Genomic DNA, 22,247 nt, shown 5'->3' with positions numbered 1-22,247 from the left:
GAGATATTCTGCTGTCAATCCCACCGTCCTCCATTTAGATACCATTTAGCTGAATTTTGCGCCCTTAAAATAAGCTGTAAGAAGCACTACTATTATTGTACCTTACCAATTGTGATTTACCCCTTCCCAGTGGGGCAACTTCTCGATAAAAGAAAAAGAAAAAAGGAATCTAAACCGATTCAATACTCTATTCTCCTCCATAGGAAGCTAGCTAGCCCTTAGGAGACCAGTCCCAGCCTCCAGCTTTGCACCGATGATTTACCTGGGAGTAAGCCCCACTGATCCAAGGGGACCAGATGGGTTCCCTGCCGAGGAGGACCAGGCACGCAAAATGTAGGGCGCTCAAGAAAAATAAATGTCGGACATGACCAAATAGAAACTACAAACATTCATCATGTAGAGAGAGATCTTGTAGCACCTTTGAGACTGAAAGAAAGAAAGTTGGCAGCTTGAGCTTCCGTAGACTTCGGTCTACTTCCTCAGATGCATTTGGTGGAGTGGAACCTAGGGACAGACATATATATGCCATTGGCATGTGAGGATGTCAGTACAAATTGCAAGTCCTTTGTGAGTGGAAATGAAGTTGCAGGTCCAATTTTAACGATGGTGGCTAGTGGCCTCCACTCCACCAAATGCACCTGAGGAAGTAGACTGAAGTCTAGGAAAGCACACGCTGCCAACTTCTTCCTTTCAGTGAGTCTCAAAGGTGCTGCAAGATCTCTACATACTATTTCTACAGACTGACAGGGGTCTATCTTTTAATTCTTACTTTTGGTGAGTCTCAAAGGTGCTACAAGATCTCCCTCTGTACTGAGTCTACAGACTAACAGGGCTATATCTGTGAATGATTTTCCTAGACTAGTCTGCTTCCTCAGATGCATTATAGACCACTCATGCCAATGTCAATCAATGTAAAAGCACTCATGTCCATGTAAACCCATGCTGCTTTGTCATGCTCAAAATGGAGGACGTTTTGAAATTCCTCCTGGTGAGGATGTAGGGCATGCCATGGAAAAGGAGGACATCTGGTCATCCTGCACTGATCTCCACTGGAGTCTGGAAGAAAACTCGCCCAAGGTCCATCTGCTTTTCCCCCTTGTCCTGATAGTAAAGCCCTGCGGAAAAAGTCCTTCCTTTTCTTCCCTTTCTCCTCCCTACTTTGCTTCTCTCTTTCGGGAGATCCCCTCATCTGTCATGGAGAAGGGGCTTTAAACTCCTCTTTCCCTTTGATATACACTTTCTTCCTCTTCCTTGCTATTGTTTCTTCCTTTCCCTCCGGCCAGCAGACACTTTCGCAGTCAATACTGAAAAGTGCCAGGTCCCTACTTGGGGAGGTTTTGTGTGCATGTGTGTGTGTGTGTGTGCGCGCGCGCGCGCGCAAAATCCCCTCTCAGAGGAGGAAAACCCCTCTCCCTTCTTCAATGTGGTCGTGGCCGCCTTAGTGCTCCCTTGAGAGATCGGGATTGAAGCTGGGTTGTTCCTATCCAGCTGTGTAGTGCTAGAGAGAATTACTAAATGCTCACTACACAACCAGATAAACACTAGCTAGACTTGGAGCAAGAAAGAAAAATAGTGTGTGTGTGTATGGTATGCATATGTACAGTATTTGTTATTGTTGTGTGCCTTCATAGAATCATAGAATCATAGAGTTGGAAGAGACCACAAGGGCCATCCAGTCCAACCCCATTCTGCCATGCAGGAACTGTCAATCAAAGCATCCCTGTCAGATGACCATCCAGCCTCTGCTAAAGACCACCAAAGAAGGAGACTCCACTACACTCCGAGGGAGTTTGTTCCACTGTCTAGCAGCCCTTACTCTCAGGAAGTTCCTCCTAATGTTGAGGTGGAATCTCTTTTCCTGGAGCTTGCATCCATTGTTCCGGGTCCTGTTCTCCAGAGCAGCAGAAAACAAGCTTCAAGACATTTCTGATTTAGGAGAACTGATGCTGGGTTTTTCTTGGCAAGCTTTGTTCAGAGGAGGTTTGCCATTGCCTTCCCGTGAGGCCGAGAGAGTGTGACTTGCCCAGGGCCACCCAGTGGCTGAGCTGGGAATCAAAACCTGGTCTCCAGAGTCCTAGTCCAATGCTCAAACCACTACTCTTTCTCTCTTTCTGTGGGATTTAAATATTTGGCCTCTCTCTCTCTCTCTCTCTCTCTCAATATCTCTGAGACATAGCCATGTAAGCCTAGAATCTCTCTCTCTCTGAGACATAGCCGTGTAATCCTAGGATATCAGTATGCAAAGGGAACTGGTAGCACCTTTAAGACTGAAAGACAGATATTGTACCATTTACTTTGGTAGACTTGCATCTGAGGAAGTAGCAAGTCTGCAAAAGCTTGCTACAACTTCTATCACTCACTTTGTCTCAAAGATGCCACAAGAAGTCTTTGCTTATAGAATCATAGAATCATAGAATCGTAGAGTTGGAAGAGACCACAAGGGTCATCCAGTCCAACCCCCTGCCATGTAGGAAACCACAATCAAAGCATCCCCGACAGATGGTCATCTAGCCTCTGAAGACCTCCAAGGAAGGAGACTCCGCTACACTCCGAGGGAGTTTGTTCCACTGTCAAACAGCCCTTACTGTTAGGAAGTTCCTCCTAATGTTGAGGTGGAATCTCTTTTCCTGGAGCTTGCATCCGTTGTTCCATGTTCTAGTCTCTGGAGCAGCAGAAAACAAGCTTGCTCCCTCCTCAACATGACATCCCTTCAAATATTTAAATAGGGCTATCATATCACCTCTTAACCTTCTCTTCTCCAGGCTAAACACCCCCAGCTCCCTCATATGTATTATATGGTAGAATTCAAAGATACAACTGTGTTAGTCTCTAGAATCAGTACTTAGAGAGATCTTGTAGCACCTTTGAGACTCAATAAAAGAAATTGGGAGCATGAGCTTTCATGGACTTCAGTCTACTTCCTCAGATGCATTCCTCAGACTTATGTTTACAATGCATCAGAGGAAGTCGACTGAAGTCTACGGAAGTTCATGCTCCCAATTTCTTTCAGATAGTCTCAAAGGTGCTACAAAAATTTCTTTTTGTTTATGTGTGTGTTTATGTGTGTGTGTATGTGTGTGTGTGTCTCCAAGCTTCTAGTATATCATATACTTAAATGCTACGTATAATCACACACATACATAGTATTGAAATACATATCATATTATTCCACATCCAATACTATATGTCTGTGTGTGTGTATGTGTGTGTGCCACAGCATGTGTATATACCATTTGTTGTTGTTGTTGCTGTTGTTGTTGTGTGTCTTCAAGTTGTTTTCGACCCTATCATGGGGCTTTCTTGGCAAGATTTGTTCAGAGATGGTTTGGTTGACCGTGTATCAAAGTACAATAACATCCCAAATCTACAAAATAGTGGTACCTTTATGGGGCCAACTGAAATGAATGAAATCCATGTCGCAAGCTTTTGAAGCTCCACTGGCTTCTTCATCAGGCAAAGGTGTTAAAAATCATACAGGAGAATGAAAAATGAGGTCAATGTTGGCCACAAGCCTGCATTTTGAAAGTGTTGCTATTCTCAGTTCAGGTCTTGATGGAGGGACATTCATGTAGGACTTCAAGTCCTTTCTGACTTATGGCGCTCCTAGGGTGAGCCTATCATGGGGTTTTCTTGGCAAGATTTGTTCAGGGGAGGTTTGCCATCACCTTTGGAGGCTGAGAGAATGTGACTTGCCCAAGATCACCCAATGGGTTTCACGGCTCAGCTGGGAATTGTACCTGGTCTCCAGAGTAGTAGTCCAACACCCAGATCACTAGGCCCCATTGGTTATAATGTATTACTACAAACAATCTCTTTCTCTCTACTGAATGCACACATAAATGACATAGCTGATATTTATATGGGGTTTAAATAGAAATATAGCTAACGACACAACATGCTGCAACTTCAACATTATTTTGGACCTCAGCTCCCAGAATTCCAGACCATTGGACAAGATGGCTGAGGCTTCTGGGGGCTGAAGTCCAAAAGAGCTGGAAGACCAGAGTTTGGAAATCACTGTAAAGGAAATCCCCTACTTGAGCACCGGAAAGCCTTTCCTTTTATATAGAATGGAGAGGATATTAAAAAGAAATAATCCCTTATTTTGGCCTATGGGTCCTCTCAGGGGACAGAAATGTGAGCATCGTGTCATTTCTGAATGGGAACAATATGCTAATTTTACAGAGAAACGCATGGCTAGCTTAACTGAAATCAATACTGTCATTCGATAAATTTGTTAATAGCTACTTCCTGATTGTTAGCCTGGCAATTCGACTCTCCTTTATTGCTCTTTTGAAAACCTGGCAACACTCTCACTCCTCCTTGTTGCAGTATGCCATCAGGTTGGTTTCCACTTATGGGGACCCTATGGAGGCGAGATCACCAAGAGCTCTAGTGGTCGACAACCCTGCTGGGGTCTTGCAAACTCAGGGCAGTCCTGGCTTCCTTGACTGAACCAATCCACCTGTAGCGTGTCTTCCTCTTTTCTTCCTGCCTTCCAGTTTTCCAGTATTATCCTCACTTCCAGTGAGATGTCTTCTCAAGCCTTCATCCCCTTGATTTTATTTAGTGCATTTGTATTACCACTTTCCCAGGGATTTCATCTCAGCAAGAACCTTACAGGATCTTCCTTGTCAAAAGGAATAATAGACATATCCTCCTTGGCTGTTACTCAGTGGTGTGAGGAAGGATATTTTGGTCATGCTCAGAGAAACTGGGCTTCTTTCTTTCTTTCTTTCTTTGTTAGTGTTGAAAGAAAAATGTGTAACTGTCACAAGTATAACCTTCAATTTTACCTGAAGGGAATATTCAGCCCTTGTCTTTGTTTTGTAAATAAACTCACTAAAGAATTGGGAAGGTGGAGGTCTCTGTACTCCCTGGCCAGGTGCTGAATTTAGGGGATAGTAAGGTCTCCATCTTCTTATATTTTGCTCGGTTGTTTAACAAATTCAAGTGTATAAATCCAATTTCAATCCCAATATAGAGTAGATCCATATTGAAATCGATAAGATTTACTTTAGTGTTGACTAACAAGTTCTATTTTATTACACTAGGCGTACCATTGGGTTGGGTCTAAAACTGAGTATAGTTTTGTTTTTAAACGACTGAGTTAAAAATGGAAGAGATCAGTAGGAAGGGAAGGGGAGAACCAAGGGCTGCCTTAAAGGTAAAAGTAATCCTTTGACATGAATGTCTAGTCCTAACAGCAAGAGGACTACTCCAGTGGCCCTGTGGCCAGCATGACTCCACCTAACATTGTTAACTTCCTACTGAAGAGGTACCTGTTTATCTACTTGCATTTTCATGCTTTCGAACTGCTAGTTTGGCAGAAGCTGGTACTAGTGACAGGAGCTCACCCAATCATGCAGCGCATGGGCCTTGAACAGCCAACCTTCTGATCTTCCAATCATCAGAACTGGCATCTTAACCACTAAGGTTGCCTTATTTGGAGCCTAATCATATTGGTTCTTCTGAACTGGAGGGCATTAAATCAAGTAGAGGGCATTAAATCAATGGGGGTTAACTATGTGTTGACTCAATAGTCAACCAATGATTCAGTGAGTCTAGTCTGGTTGGGATTAGCCAATATAAATCAGAGAGGTAATGGTTCCTCCAGATTAAAGCCATGCAACCTCTTGGTAGCCCTCCATAACTCAATTTAAAGGAGACAGCATCTTGTTTCTTCCTCATAATTTAAATTAAAAACATGTAGCCTTTCCCCAATCTTCTCTTATGCAGCATCTGACCGCAGAAATAATCCGGTTTGACACCACTTTAACTGCCATGGCACTATGCTATGCAATCCTGGGATCTGTAGTTGTTGCGCCAGAGCTCTCTGGCCAACTCACAAAACTACAAGTCCATGAATTCCAAAGCACTGAGCCATGGCAGTTAAGGTGTTGTCAAACTGCATGATTTCTGCAGTGCAGATGCAGGCCAAAAGTCATGAAATTGTTTCCTACCTTTTACATATTTTGAATGAAAAGCCTCGTTCTTGCTTCCCATTAGAAGGGGAGAAGAATGGATGCATGTCTTTAAAGTGAATTAGGAGAAGACAGACCCCTAAAACAAAAATAATCACCACTGAAGAACTACAAGATTTCACCCTAGGCAATGAGAATATAGTTGGAGTTCCCTTACCTTGGTTCAAGGAGACTGCAGTCAAGAAATCAGAAGAAGACTCAGACTAGGAAGGGCAGTTATGAAAGAAATGGACAGGATCATGAAGTGTAAAGACCTAACTCTGAACATTAAAGTGAGAATAGTACAAGCCATTGTAATCCACACTAACATCTACAGGTGTGCATTCTGGACAGTGATGAAAGCGGATGGGAAGAAATTCGACTCATTTGAGTTGTGCTGGAGGGAAGTAGTGAGAATGCAGTGGAGGGGCAAAAAGACAAACAAATGGGTCCTTGAACAGATCTTCTTCTTATTATTATTCTTAGTTAACTGGCCTCAAGTCAATCTTGACCCATAGCAATCTTGTGGAGGAGACATCTCCAAGTCTTCCTGTCCTCCACTGCTCTGCTTAGTTCCTATAATCTACTACCTGTGACCTTTTTAAATAGAGTCCATCCATCTAATATGCAACCTTCCTCTCTTTCTATTTCCCTCCACCTTTCCTAGCATTATTGTTTTCTTCCAATGAGTCATGCCTTCTCATGATGGGTCCAAAGTATGACAGCCTCAGTTTTGTCATCTTGGTTTCCAGGGAGATTTCTGGCTTGATCTGCTCTAGGACCCATTTGTTTGGGTTTTTTGGCTGTCCACAGGATCCTCAGCACTCTTCTCCAGCCTCACATCTCAAATGCATTTATTTTATTCCTATCTGCTTTCTTCATTGTTCAGCTCTTTGATCCATACATGGCAATAGAGAATACAATGGCTTGTATGAGTCTAACTTTTGTGCTCACTTGTATAGCTTTGCATCTTAGGATCTTTTCTAGTTCTTTCATAGTTGCCCTCCCCATTTTAATCTTTTTCTGATTTCCTGGCTGCAGTCCCTGTTCCCATCAATGTTTGATCCCAGGTATGAGAACTCTTTTACCAGTTCTGTTTCTTCATTGTCTAGTTTGAATATGTCTAGATTCTCCATTGTCATTATTTTTGTTTTCTTTATGTTCAACAGTAGCCCTGTCTTTGGACTCTTCTTCATTTTCTTCTTCTTCCTCCTCTTCCTCCTCCTCCTTCTATTATTACTGTACTATTATTATTATTGAATTTCTTCTTCTATTATTTTTATTATTATTGAACTACTTACTATTATTATTATTATTATTATTATCGAACTTTTTCCTTCCAGCTCTTTCCTTTCCTTCCCAGAAGAAGAGAAAGAGGTCCAGGGGATAGATGTCTCCATTCAAATGGTGCTGCTGGTGGTAGTGCACTTGGGGCATCTCCTGCTCCTGTTCCTATGAGATGCTAGGCTGAAGGAGGGGGTGGTCAGGATGAAAGGCCAGCCGCCCTTTGTTCCAGAGGTCAGGGAAGGCAAACAGCCCTGGCCTGGTCCTCTGGAGAGGCTTGGGGCCTTTGATAAGATCAACTTGTAGCACATTGTTGGGCTGGGTGTCCCCTCTCAGCGGCTCCAAGGCTCTTCCCTCTGATCAGCCTTGTCTTCTTGGCAGGGAGGCTTTTGTCTCCAGGCTGTGAGAGGGGAGGCTTTGGGTCTGGCTTTGTTGTACCCCATGCCAGCCAGCCAGCCAGCTTGCCATTAACCCCCTACAGACAGAGCAAGACTGACCCTCCTCAGATCCTCCCCCTTTTCCTGGACATAAAAAGAAAGGAAGAAAAGAAGGGAAAGTTTGGCCCAGGAGAACCAGTTCAACCAGAAGAGAAAGAGATCTTGTGGCACCTTTGAGACTAACTGGAAGAAAGATGCAAATAGAGGTTAAATTTCCAGGACTTTGAGAATTTCCCAGTAGCCACATGGCCAGAAGGAGGAGGTGCCTGAAACCTGCAAGAAATACCCTCCATACCATCTGAATTAAGAACAAAAATAGCAAAATGCAGGCCTAGGAGTAACATATTCATTTTCCCCCCTTCTGTATGGTTTGTAACACCTTGGCTAATGCAGAAGCCAGTGGAGCTTCGAAAGCTAGCAACATGCCTATTGCGCATTTTGGTTGGCCCAATAAAGTATTCACTGTTTGGTGGATTTGGGATGTTATTGAAAGAAAGAAGTTAGGCTCAAAGGTGCTACAAGTTCTCTTTCCATACTGATAACTCAGTTATGTCTTTGAATTCAGTTAAACCAGAAGGAGGAGAAGCAAAAGACCCACGAGACACACACACACGGAAAACCCAACCCATCTGGAGCCGCAGGAGTTGTAGCCTCAATCCTACGGGTTACTCCCACTCGAGGAGACCTGTTGGATCAATATGATTTATACAAGCATTTGAAGGATTCTTGTGGGGCCAATTTATTTTTAAGTAGGGTTCTTTTAGTCTTTAGAGTGCATCTATAATGTAATATAATGCAGTTTCACACCACTTTAACTCCCATGGTTCCATCCTATAGAATCCTGGGATTTGTAGTTTGGTGAGGCACCAGCCCTCTTTGGGAACAAAAGCTAAAGACAGTAGATGCATCCACAGTAGATGCATCCCTAAAGGCACTACTGTACTAGATTTCTTCCTCCCCCCCCCCCCCTCCCCAATTTTAGCATGAGTTTTCCTGGATGTGCTTTCTCTACTATCAATTCCTTTGGAGGCATTTCATGAGGTACTACAAGACTCTTTCCTCTTCAGTCCCTTCTATTTAAGCTGAAACAGACCAACACAACCATCTCTTTGATTATAAATGTTGACTTGCTATCCAGTATGTGGATCTACTCTGGTTGGGACTCATCCTGGGACTGGAGGAGTTATTATTACTGGTATCAAAACCACCAAACAATTCATTCTTTCAGTTCAGTCAACAATTTGGAGCCATTCAGAAGAAATAAAATAATCGCTCAACAAATCATAGAATCATAGAATTGGAAGTACCATCTAGTCCAACCCTGGCCATGTAGTAGTACATACAAGGTAATAGAGAGCTTTGATTTGGAAGACAAATATTGGAATTGGCAAGTGTGGTTTTCTTCAAACAATTTCAGTCATTTTTTTAAAAAAAATATTAATAAATTTTAATATTCATTTTTTAATGACTAAAATGGTGGGGGAGGTCAGGGTCCCCTGAATCCACAGCTAAAGGAAAATCACTTTATTTAGCCAGCACTGATATGTCTGTATAACTTCACATGAAAGTGAAAAAATGACTTTGTGAATTGATTTTCCCTCATGAGCCTTAGACTTTGGCATGGGGACACACCTTGGAAATAAGAGATAATGATGCAAATTAAGTGTATATGCTAAGTGTGCTTATTCAAGGGGGCTTTGGAATAAATCCCGGGCCTTATTCTGCTGGAGCAACAAAATGTACCATTTCTGTCCCTCTCTGTGTGCCTGAATGTTGGTCTATCTATCTAACTACCTGTTTGGATGGGAGACCACCTTGGAATACTAAGGGCAGTAGGCTATATTTCAGAAAAAGGCCTTAGCAAACCATCTCTTGAGTATTCCTTGCTTAAGAAAACCATATGAAATTCATGTTGCTGCCATATGTCACATACACATATGAAAGCACATAGGAGATTAAGATAATTATTGTTATTGTTATTTTAAAAAATTAAAATAACAAAAATAACAAAATCATGTGAAGGCACATACACACACATATATGCATTTATGGGCTTCTTGTTATGATTAGTTCTCCTGAAATTTGTTGTTGTTGTGTGCTTTTACATCCTTCCAACATATGGTGACCCTAAGGGGAACCTATCATGGGAGTTTCTTGGTATAATTTGTTCAAAGGGGGTTTGCCATTGCCTTCCTCTGAGACTGAGTGTGTGACTTGTGAAGGTCCGCCAAGGGGTTTCCATGGCTGAACAGGGATTTGAACACTGTAGTCTCCTGAAGTTGGACATTGAAATTACTACACCATGCTGGTTCTGTCCTGAAATAAGTTGAAGCTATTTCTGAATTGTGGATGTGGTGCCTTGTTGTTATAGTTTGCTTCATTGATAAATGGGATTTGATAAAAATCCCATTGATAAAAACCTCACCTTCTTTTTTGAACCCAAGTGGATTAAAGAGCTAGACCACAGCAAAGAACTGGTTTTTCTTGGATCAGAACTTTGGGTCTTGACTCTGTTTCAGTCTAACCATCTGCACATGAAATAAAATCCTAGAGATTTAAATGGGACATTAGGTGGGATGGTGGTGAAATTGCAGTCCCTTTAAATAATGCATTACTCTAACATTATAGTTACAAATGAATTTAGTTTCAACTTTTAAAATAAAAGTTATAAAGCAGTTGGGCACAAATACATCAGGAAGGCAGTTACCAGCAAACAGTACAGCATCTTCATTACTGATCATGTTGTAAATTTGATATACTGTACTCACAATTCGCTGTTGGTACTTTGCATAAATAATTAAAATCAATGCCAGCGGCAATAACACCTGTGCCACTGGGGATGACACATGTGCTTAATTGTCTCCTCGCTTCTTGAAATAAATGAGAATTAATGCGGCCAAACATGGTCTGAATTATGCCTGCATTTGATAATGGAGGGGAATAGAGCAGCCAAAGTCCAAATCCTCACTTGTACAAATATGACCTGGAAGTGAGTTTTATTGTTGGGATTTAATTCCAAATTGGGGAAAAGAAATTAGAATTAGCACAGGAATTGCCATCCATTTGAATTATTGGACATTTGACACCTCCCCCCTTGTTGTTGTTACTGATTCAACAATAAAGGTGCATGTTTGTGTGTGTATTGCTGATGTCTATTTCAATTATAGCACTTTGATACTTTAAATGCCATGGCTGCATCCTACATAGCCCTGGGATTTGTAGTGGCACTGAACTGCTTTGGCAGTTTCCACAAGACTGAGCTATTAAAGTGGCATCAAAATGTGGAAGAGACCTGAAGCTTAAATCAGTGCTATGGTCCTAACCCAATGGCTGGTACACAAGCTCAACTGAAATAGAAATGACTGCATATAAGGAGAATTTGTACCATGGGCATGCTGCTGTAAACTAAAGAACTGAAATCTCTTCCCTAGAATTCAAGACAGAAAGGGATCTTGTAGTACCTTTGAGACTAATTGAAAGAAGTTGGTAGCATGAGCTTTTGTAGACTTGAATCTACTTCCCTATCCATCTGAGGAAGTGGACTCAAGTTTACAAAAACTGATGCTACCAACTTCTCTCTTTCAGTTTGTTTGTCTCAAAGGTGCTACAAGATTCCTTTGCATACTGATTTTTCAGACTAATATGGCTATGTCTTTGAATTAGTGATTTTGAGTGATACACTCAAAAGTGCTAGTTTATCGAGAATTGTATCCCCTGTCCTGCTGCTGCACATGTTTAGTCAGTGGTTTGGCTAAAATCCATAGGACTTAACTACAAGGAGGAGTTTGTACAAGTGCAAATCACAATAAATGCTATAATAATACAATTACATATATCCCAGTGGTGCTGGACTTCTTTATTCTCTCTATATATGCTCACATGTATGTCAAGATGGATATACTGTGCATATACCAAGCTGGCACGCACATTCACACAACATACTTAGGAGCAGGTGTGTGTGTGTGTGTTTAACTTAGGGGTCATAAACCCAGCAGCTGCTTGCTTTTTACAAGCGTGCATTGTTTGAAAATCACTTCCTCTCCAAGGCAGACTTTTGAGGGCTTATAATTTAAACTAGGAGGAAGAAGGAGATAGAGCTGTTCAAAACTGTTTTTTTGGGGAGTGGCAGAGGTATGGGAGGTGATGAATAGCTAGCTTTCAAAAACTGGTACTGAATTTAGAAAATGTAGAAGACTAAGAAACCCCATTCTAAATTAGTATACACTGGTTTATTTATCTCACTGTCTCCAGAAACCCTTGCTCTTCAAGAGACTCACTGATACTGTATTTATTTTTTATATAAACAAGGGCCTAGCTAAAGTCAAGCGAAGTAATCTACATCTGCATCTTCAAAAGAGTTTATGAAGGAAATGATGCTGCTAGTGCATTATCTTTAACTGATCTGCATCTCTCTTCTCAGTTAAAACCAGGACGAAAGACAAGTACCGTGTGGTCTACACAGATCACCAGCGGTTGGAGCTGGAGAAGGAGTTTCACTACAGCCGCTACATCACCATTCGGAGGAAAGCTGAGCTGGCAGCTACTTTGGGATTGTCAGAGAGACAGGTGTGGCTTTGGCTGGTTCTTTGTGCTTATAAAATACCTAAGACCCACAAGTCCCCCTCTAATCTCCCACATAATCTGCTTTGTTATTAGCTAAAAATTTTTTTGAGGGGCAGCGATTGGTATAAATTGGTAAACCCAAATTCAGGCTGTCAATATATTTTGGACTTCACCTCCTATCAGTCCTAGCCAGCTTGGCAAAAGGTGAGGAATTCTGGGAGTTGTGATCCAAAACACCCGAAGGGCACCCAGGTGAGAAGGCTGAATTAGGCCAATGTGCTTGTGCTGAAAAAACCTCGTAATTTATAAAAACATATGAGCTTAAGTCCTTTGAAGTTCAAACTACTATATATTTCTAGGAATGAATCAAGTTTCAGTAGACCACTGGTTCATCTCAGGGCCTGGAAAAATTACTTATTTGGATTATAGCTCCCAGAATCACTCACCCAACATGCTGACTTTCTATACTGGGCAAGGGGGTTCGTAGAGTTATAGCCCAAATAGATAAATTTGCCGAAGTCCCATATATTTCTGAATTTTTGGTTTGGAACAGCTATCCAGGGCTTCAGATGCCAGTGCTTTCCTGTCTCACTTTCAGAAGCCAGACTGAATGTAGGAACTTTTGCACTGAAAGTATGTACTCTGCTGTTAAGCCCTAGACCTTTTCTTCTCTTTTCTTCTTTCTTTTATTTTTGATGTATGTATGAAATAAAATTAAATCAGGCTTATCATGCAGGTATACTTGTTAGAGACCTAGAATGTAGCTGAGACTCCTGGCTGAGTAGACACTAGGTGACAACTCTAGATTTGTTGCTATGCTATGAATGAGAGTGAAAATGCTAGATGTACAATAATTATGAACAGAAGCTTTCATTTCCATGTGGGAGATTTAAAAATCTACTTCTAAATTTTATTTTTAATTTTGTGCCCCATTTTAAAGCTCTTTCACTGAAATGAGGGATAAAAATAAGATAAACTTTAATTACTGGTGTAATCACATCATGTTTGCTTAGGGTTTATTAATTGCCAAATGGTGAATCCTGTTGTAACATTATAGCACTCTCAGTATAACCAGTATTAGCTGATTTTGGACCCTAGCAAGGTCAGGCCTGGTTAATATCTGGATGGGAGATCACCAAGGAACACTAGTGACCTCTGGGTAGTCCTAGGAAAGTAATGTCAGTCAAAGTTGACAATACTTGATGATGCAATGATGGGCTAGACTGAGCAATGATTTGAGTTATTTCCTTATCATATGACATTGTTATAGTGCTATATACCATTTTAACTGCCATAGCAATATCATGTGGAATAGTGGGGTTTGCTGTTTGGTGAGGCATTAGAGCTGACTGAGAATTCTAAATGCCCCTTCCTAAACTGTAAATCCCAGGAATCCATAGGATGTTGTCTTGGCAGTTAAACTAGAATGTTGTTGTTATTGTTGTTGTGTTTTCAAGTCACTTCTTATGCTTACTCTAAGGCAAACCTATCACTGGGTTTTCTGAAGCTGTGAGTGTGTGACTCACCCAAGGCTTTCAGTGGTGAAGTGGGGAATCAAATCATGGTATTTAGGGTTGTAATCTAACATGTGAACCACTACACCACACTCACTGGACTATAGCACTATAACAGTGTAGTGTGATAAGAATCTCTGTGTAAAGCCTAAATTCCCTGAAAGCACCAAATCCTGTGTGATCTTGGAAGCTAAGCAGGGTCAGGGCTTGTTAGTACTTGGATGTGAAATCACCAATGAATACCAGGGGCTGTAGGCTATATTTCAGAGGAAGGCCACAACAAACAGTATCTGAGTATGGTACTCCTTGCTTAAGAAAACCCCTATGAAATTCATGGGATTGCCTAAGGTACTAGTAGGCAATTTGAAGGCAGATATACACATGGCAGCTTCCTGTGTTCCTAACAGAAGCTACACATGCTTGCAACAGAGGTTTAAAGACATTTTTTGTGTTCTCAGTGAAAGGGTCCTTTAGGTTTCTAATTCTGAAAGGTAGGCAGGTGCAAAATTCAGGTACAAACCACACTGGAGAAATACTCCAGACCACTTTAACTGCCCTGGCCCAATGCTAGGAAATTCTGGAAACTGTAGTTTTGTGAGATATTTAGCTTTCTCTGTCAGAGAGCTCTGGTGCCACAATAAACTACAATTCTAGGATTCTTTAGCGCTGAGCCAGGGCAATTAAAAAGTGGTCTCAAACTGGATTATTTCTGCAGTGTGGTTTGGCTCTAAGTTTATAAAACTGACAGGATAGGTCTGCCAGAAGTGACAGGTTTTTAACACTGTTTTAAAACAATGTCTAAATAGAAATATATAAACAGTATTAAAGACTTCTCTCTTTCAGTAGGCCTATCCCATAAATTTAAACTATGAATTTTAAATTGCTATATTTTTAATTTTATGTTGGATGATTTTAATGTGTCATAGGTATATGTGTTTTAACTTAATGTGTTAAAATGGTTTTATGAGTTTTTATCTATGTTGTACCTTGCCTTGAGCAATAGGGAGAGGCGGATAAGAAATCATCATTATCATTATCATTGCTTTATTTTTAAATTAGGCTTTCCCCCTTTCTTCTGTAGTTTTGGCAGGTTATTTGTTCTTTAAATGTAGTACAACCAAATGTTACTATGCACACAGTGGATTCCTTTGCTGAGGACACACACATACAAAGGGAAAAATGCATGTTTACATATAGGAGCAGTCAGTAGCTCTGATGTCAGTGGGGTGATGAATCTGTTCTGAGTTTTAATTTAAATGTTAAAGAGCTATCCAAAATGTTAAATATTTTGGGAACAGGTTTCAGCATATTGGATATTTCCTTTAAAATTCAAACTAAAACCCAGGATGGATTCAGCACTCCACTAACATCAAAGCCACTGGTTCTTCCTACATAGAAACATACATTTTGTCTGTGTGTTCTGAGCAAAGGAGTTTTTTCCCTATCAAAGCCAACAAAGAAAACAGATGTATGAGCACCTGTTTGAAAGAGAAAAACCCATCAATCTTGAAGGTAACTCCATAGGTTTCTATGGAGAGTGGCAGGAGTACTGTGAACTGCACTCCAAACTTGAAGGACCTTCACACGGTTTCCAAGCCTTACTTTCCAAATGGCACTGACCAAGCCAAAGATATTTGGAAACCAGATGCCTTTTTCTAAAGCTTCAACCAAGAGCCCTGGCCCAGAAACTATTTCTAATGTCAGGGTCAACAACAAAATGTATGATGTGAATCAAGATAAACACACCTTCATGCATCATCAAATGTTAATTTCCCCTCATTACTGAATACAGCAGTGTTGGGCAATCTGTGGTCTTCAGATGTTGGACTACAACTCCATCATGCCTAACCACCAGATATGTTGGATAATATCTGGTCCTGAATTATAAGCATTATCACTTTCTTTTCAGATAATTTGGTTCCTGGGCAAATAAATAGGAAGCTTGTATGTGTGTGTGTGTACATACATGCCTTCAAGTCACCTGTCAAGTTATCGTGATTTGATGAATTTCTTAGGGTTTTCTTAGGCAACGAATACCCAAAGGTGGTTTTGTCCATTTTTCCCTCGGAAAGAAAATAGAACCTGGTATCCATTGGCCTTTTCCCATCCAAGTACTAACAAGGGCTGGCCCTGCTTAGCTTCCAAGATCAGACAGGATCTGGTGCCTTGGGGGTATTTAGATCCTAGGAAGGGGGTGGAGGAGTGTGATTGGTATTTACAGAAGTGTGATTTGGGACAGTAATAATATTTTTTCCCTCTTCTTTTCCTTCTTATCTCTAGTCTTTTCTTTGTTTTACTTTTGTTCTAGAGTTGTCCATTTTCGTTGGTTGGGCTTTCTCTAGAGTACATTAGTTAGTCCTCTGGCCATCTCCCAATGAGGCAATCACACTGTGTTCCAGAAACAAATGAAATGTAGTGCTTGGATGAAAACTTGGATCTAGTGCATGCATGAAACATTCTGTCCTTCCATACCATGCAAAGCTCTTACTGAAAGCACATCTCATCTGGAATGGCCTTTCTATGATCCCATCTCTGTGGGGATTTAGTTACTGAAAAGGCATGGTCTGTCAGAAAATGAATTATTTTCTTTATCACTGTAGGTTATAATGTAGTGTAATGGTTAAGAGTAGATAAACAAGGAGTCAGAAAATCCTTTGTTAAAACATGACGTCCCATAACTAGCTCACTATGGTTGCATCTACACTGTAGAAATAATGCAGTTTGACACCTCTTAGCTCAATGCTATGGAATCCTGGGATTTGTAGTTTGACAAAGCCTTTGGCCTTTTGCTGGTGCCTCATAAAACTACAAATCCTAGGATTCTGTAGGATGGAGCCATGGCAGTTAAAGTGATGTCAAACTGCATTATTTCTACAGTTTAGATGCAATGAACTACTATTCTTTCTTAGCCCCCCACCCTTCTGTAATATGGTACAAATATGTAATTGGTGAATTTATATAGCTGTAGCTGGGATCATTGAAAGAATGTATGTACAGCACTCTGATTGCCAAATTTTCCAAAAGAAGATATTGGAGGATTGGAAACTTTCACAATGCTTAGATCTTTATGGAATTTATGAATTTGTATCCACATATATAGAGAGAGGTGTTTGGAACAAACATCTTAAGTCCAAGTATGCCAGTTAATCCAGTTTGAATAATGGATTGTTGAACTGCTTTGTATACTCAGATGTCCAGGAGAGATGTTTATTTCTCCCTTTCCAGTTATCAGAAGAGAGATTCTAGCCCTTCTGTTGTCTCAGGCTGTTGCAAAATCTGCACACCTTAGTTCTCAAAGTCCAAGAGGCTTGCATTTCTACCGCTCCTGTTCCAGGTGTCCTTGAATTTCCTGAGTCAGGTTCCTACGTGAATAATGCCTTTGCTCTTTCCCTCTCTCACTTAGTGTTTTAATATTTCCTGCACTGGTTTCTATACTCACAAAGGCTACACAGAATCAGCTTGTCTCTCTTAGTTTTTTGCTGCTGTTGCCCTATTTGGGATATAAAAGGGTGATTCACCCTCTAAATTCTTGCCTTCTTGAATTTTTCATTAGTGTCTCTCTTCTTGAGAATGCACATTCTTTAAAAGAAAAGAGAAGAAAAAAACTTCCTCCTTTTTGGACAAAAGTTCTATCGCATGCAAATGATTCTAAAGCCACACTAGTGTTGTCAGACAAACAACTTTGAGTGAGGGCTGGTGATTTCCATGTCCGTTGGGTTTTGAATTGTGACCCAGAGTGGCGTAATGATTTGTGTGTTGGACTACAATTCTGGAGACCAGGGTTCAATTCCCAGCTCAGCCATGAAACCCACTTCCCTCAGGGGAAGGCAATGGCAAATCTCCTCTGAACAAATCTTGCCAAGAAAATGCCATGACAGTATCACTATAAGTGAGAAACTACTTGAAGGCACACAACAACAGAGTGTCCAGATTCCAGATTTTAAAGCAGACATCCAAAGTGCCTCCAGTCAGCACTGACAACTTCTGATCCTAAATATCAAATAGCTTCAGCCTTCCACCCCAAGTAAGTCATTTCCTTTAAAGGAGGAAAGAAGTGCCTCAACTATTATCCAGCCCTCCTTGGCTCCAGTCTAAACCAATGGAGTCTCTTGGACGACTGTACCCTTTTCCCCTTGATGATCATCATTTGATTAAATCCTTACATTTGTATGTAATTTTCTCATTCTTAAAGTTTGAAATGCCTTTCCCAAGGATTTTCTACTGACACTGTAGAAGCTTTAAACTAAAATATGCTGGCATTTTTGCTGCTCCTTTTTGCCTATGGCTTCACTCACCACTGGCATGAACCCACCAAGAATTTTTCTAAAATTGAATTTGGCCCACCCTTGCCTCAAAATGATAACCAATGATAATCACATACCAATTAGATAATGGAATTGCTCTCGCTTTGACAGCTAAACCAAGCATGGTCTTTATCCAAACCAGTCCAGAAAGAATGTGTGGTTTACCACACATCACATAACTTTAAACCAAGTTGAGGGGCAGGAAACAATGGCTGGGATCCTATTGGTTTGTCACAGTTAGAGTAGTCAACTGCTGAATATTGAGTCAACATATAGGTACAACATATAGGTGCTTCTGCTCTAATCAGGATTAATAGAATTGAGGTTTATATGTTTATGACTAGAATTGTGCCACTTCTTGTAGTGCTATGATGATAACAGGACTTGTCAAAAGTCATTTAAAAAAATCAACCTTCAATTTCAAGCTTCTAGGTAGTCAAAATGAGGGTATTGCTCCCCCAAATAAGAATTTCTGCCCCTCAAATGAAATTTTCCTTCAGTCCCTAAATTTCTGTCAATGCAGTAACTTCAGTTGGGCATTTATAAATGCAGTTTAGCCATTCAAAGGAAGAGGATAGGCAAAGTTTCCCAAGGAATGCAAGCACTGCAAATGTAAGAGTTCCAAGTGCGAAGGATTTTCAGTGTCTCACTCTGGAATTCTAGAAATTTTGAGACTGAAGGAAAAGTTCATTGGTGAAACAGAATTCTTTTCTGAGTGTGGCAATGCCCTCTAGCTATACCCCTCACTATAATTCCCAAAAATCTTCCAGGCATCAAAGAGAATGACCATGCTGGCTGGGAGATTCTGAGAATTATAGTTCAAAAAAAAAAAAAGGGTCAAATTAAACTACCGTCCTTTTTTTTCACTGAATTCTACGAATCTGCTGAAATTATATGTGCCTCATATCTCTTCCCCCATAACAGAATCTAACCTACAATTTAGTCTAAGGCACTAAAAAACACCATATCACCACACCTTATGTGTGATTTACATATCTCAGTCCTATCTATATGGATTCAATGGTTTAATGAGAGTTACTTCCAAGTAGGTATGCATAGGCTTGCAGTCCTGATGTTGTAGTCAAGGCTTGGAAATGTTTAATCAGGCAGGTGCCACACTTCAGGGGTAGAGCACTGGCTTAATCCCTGGTGTCTCTAGGAGGTGATAGGTAAGATTTCTATATGAAACCATAGAATGTTGCTTCTGAGTGAATGTACACTGCTCCTCCCCATCAGATGCTCTTCAGGTGCATTAGGAACATAAGCAGAATCATGGTAGAACAGATCACAGGCTTGTCTCATTCATAATTCTGTTCATATTGTGGCCAATGGGAAATCCTTTAGCAGGTTGGGAGTGCAAATGCAACTGTTTGTTCATGCTGCTGGCAACTGGAATTCAGAGGCTGCCTCTGGTGTTGGATGAATCAATGAATCCAACATATCTGGCGGGTACCTTGTTGGGAAAGGCTGGCATGGACATTGAGAGAGATAGGCTACTCTCAATGGACCCATGGCTTGATTTAGTAAGGGTCAGCTTCCTCAGAGGAACATCAGTTCCCTGTTTGTGATTTACATAAACACAGGCATAGCTTGATATGCTTATCTGGATTTTGTTACATATTTTAACACACACACACACAAAATTCCATTATGGCATATTGTGTTAATGTGTGCATAACTGTAACTGGCAGATATTGTAAAATTTACTTTAAGAACCACAGCTGCCAGAATCCAGCAGGAAGCATGGCTAGTGGTCATGTTGGTCTGGGGATTCTGAGATGGCTAGTATATAAAAGAAACCTTTCCAGGCTGTCATTGGTGGATGATTTCATAATAGCCTATCCCTACCATTAGCCAATAAAGTCATTAGGGCTGATGGAGAAATAGTAACATTTCCATGAAATCGGCATTGGATACAGTTTCCTGAAAAATATAAATCTGAATTTTTACCTATATTAATGCTTATGGACAACTGTACTTTATTAGGATTATGAGATAGGTTTTTAATAAACCAATGTGAGTTAAGGATGTTTGATTGCAACAGAAAAACTAAGTTCACAGTTAAAGGTGTGTTCAAATGTATCTAAATATAAAAATTGGTTCAGCTTTTCACATAATAATCTGAAATTCTTCCCCCTCTCCACTGCCATTTGCTCCACAATAAACTGGATACTTGCTTACATTTTGAACATAGATATAGTTAACATGTTTACCCGTCCATTTGTGCTTCAAGTAAACATTCACTTTCATTTTTTTAAATTGTTACATGTGACAGCTGTATATTTATGTGATTACAGGTTAATTCAGTCCACTTCATTAGCTGTAAACTTCTCTAATTTATCAAAAATGAAAAACTGTCTTAGAAGTGGAGGGATGGGGATCGACCTTGTCACCCAATCTGCAATTGGCTGGTGGGTGTGTAAACAACTTCTCTTTCCAACCTGCAGAACTTGCTTGCTCAGAACTCACCTGAGGAGTGGAATCAGCACTTGAAAATAACATTATATCTCTCAAAGCCCCCTGGTCAGTGCAGCCAAAACAGTCCCCTTCCTAAATGTTCACTGGGGAAAGTATGTTAAATACACCATGAAAAGTTCATTCTCAGAGTGCAGACAGTGTTTTAGACACGTTTGAATAAACAAGCTGGAGAGTGTCCAGAGGAGGGCAACCAAGATGATGAAAGATCTGGAAACCATGCCCTATGTCAAGGGTGGCTTAGGGAGCTGGGTATGTTTAGCCTGCAGAAGAGAAGATTGAGGAGTGGCATGATAGCCATGTTTACATGTTTGAAGGGATGTCATACTGAGGGGTGGAGCAAGCTTGATTTCTGCTGCTCCAGAGATTAGGATACAGAGCAATGGATTCCAGCTACAGAAAAAGAGATTCCACCTAAACATTAAGAAGACCTTCCAGATGGTAAGAGCTTTTAAACATTAGAATATTCTGCCTCAGAGAGTGGAGTCTCTTTCTTTGGAGGTTTTTAAACAGAGGCTGGCTGGATGGCCATATGTAGGGAGTGCTTTGATTGTGTTTCCTGCATGGCAGGGTTTTGGACTGGATGACCCTTGAGGTCCCTTCCAACTCTCTGATTCTGTGATTCTATGCCTAAAATTCTCCCACTGAAATCAGTGTGACTCAGAAGCAGCTCATGTGCTTTTTAAAGATATTACATTTAAAACCTAAAACAGTAAGTGCTAAGAAGATGTGAACTTCATGTTATTGTTAATATGTTAATTTCCATAACCAGCAAGTTTGTCCCTTCCCTTCCTTCCTCTGAAAACATTTTATCTTTTTGCTTTGAAGAGGCGAGCTTAGATTCTCAGGAATTTATGAGGCATCCACCCTCTTTCTACACATTTCCACTCCTTGCCTTTTTTCAGGGTGGAGAGGGGGAAGAGATAACTGATGCTCATGTAGCCCAGTCCCCTGCATGTTTACTCAAAGTAAGTATGGTTATACTGAACAGGCCTTATTCATAAGCAAGCATACATAGCAGTCTTCCCCAATCTGGTGCTTTCCGGATATGACAGACAACAACTTCCCATTATCCTGAGCTAAACAAGCCATTTCTGATCATGCTGACTTGTGGTCCAAGAAATCTGGAAGGTACCAAGTTAAGCAACATTGATGCCTAGGTTTTCAGTCTTTCTGTGAGGAACATTTGGCTTTCCAAATGTTTTAAATGAAACTCTCCATAGTCCCATTCATTGTTGCCAATGATGAAGCACTAAAAGAGCTGAAGTCCACAACATATGACATCCCAGCTATAAAGCACATACTAATGAATTTTTAAATGGTTTTAATTCTATAGATAGTTGAATTGCTTTTTAAAATAACATTTTAAATGTTTTAAATTTGATCTCCAGAACTGAAAAAGTGAGATGATGATGATGATGATCACCATTATTATTTAGAGATTCAATTTATTTGAGGAAAAATTGAGATTCAACCTTTCTGGGGGGAAACTATGGTTCTAATAGTGACAGGTGCTCTGGAAGCAATTCCAAATGAACTGATAAAAATTCTGAATGAAATTTCTGTAGATAGGATCACAATAGCACAATTAAAAAGTGACACTGCTTGGAATGTTAGAATCTAAATCATTGGTCATCCAGAACTCACTTGGTAACACATGATGATGATGATGATGATGATGATGATGATGATGATGATGATGATGAT

General features: G+C 40.5%; 1 protein-coding gene across 1 annotated transcript in view; it reads left to right on the top strand.

Moving 5' to 3' along the window:
* The window catches only part of CDX2 (caudal type homeobox 2), a 33,533-nt gene that overhangs the window by 10,321 nt on the left and 965 nt on the right, over window positions 1–22,247 (top strand). The window contains exon 2 of the mRNA XM_042459572.1: window positions 12,105–12,250. Within this exon, the coding sequence (XP_042315506.1) occupies window positions 12,105–12,250 (146 nt within the window). The remainder of the gene's footprint in view (window positions 1–12,104; window positions 12,251–22,247) is intronic.

Source organism: Sceloporus undulatus, chromosome 3 (genome assembly GCF_019175285.1).
Source record: "Sceloporus undulatus isolate JIND9_A2432 ecotype Alabama chromosome 3, SceUnd_v1.1, whole genome shotgun sequence".
Lineage (NCBI taxonomy): Eukaryota > Metazoa > Chordata > Lepidosauria > Squamata > Phrynosomatidae > Sceloporus > Sceloporus undulatus.
This window is presented reverse-complemented; position numbering and strand designations above follow the sequence as displayed.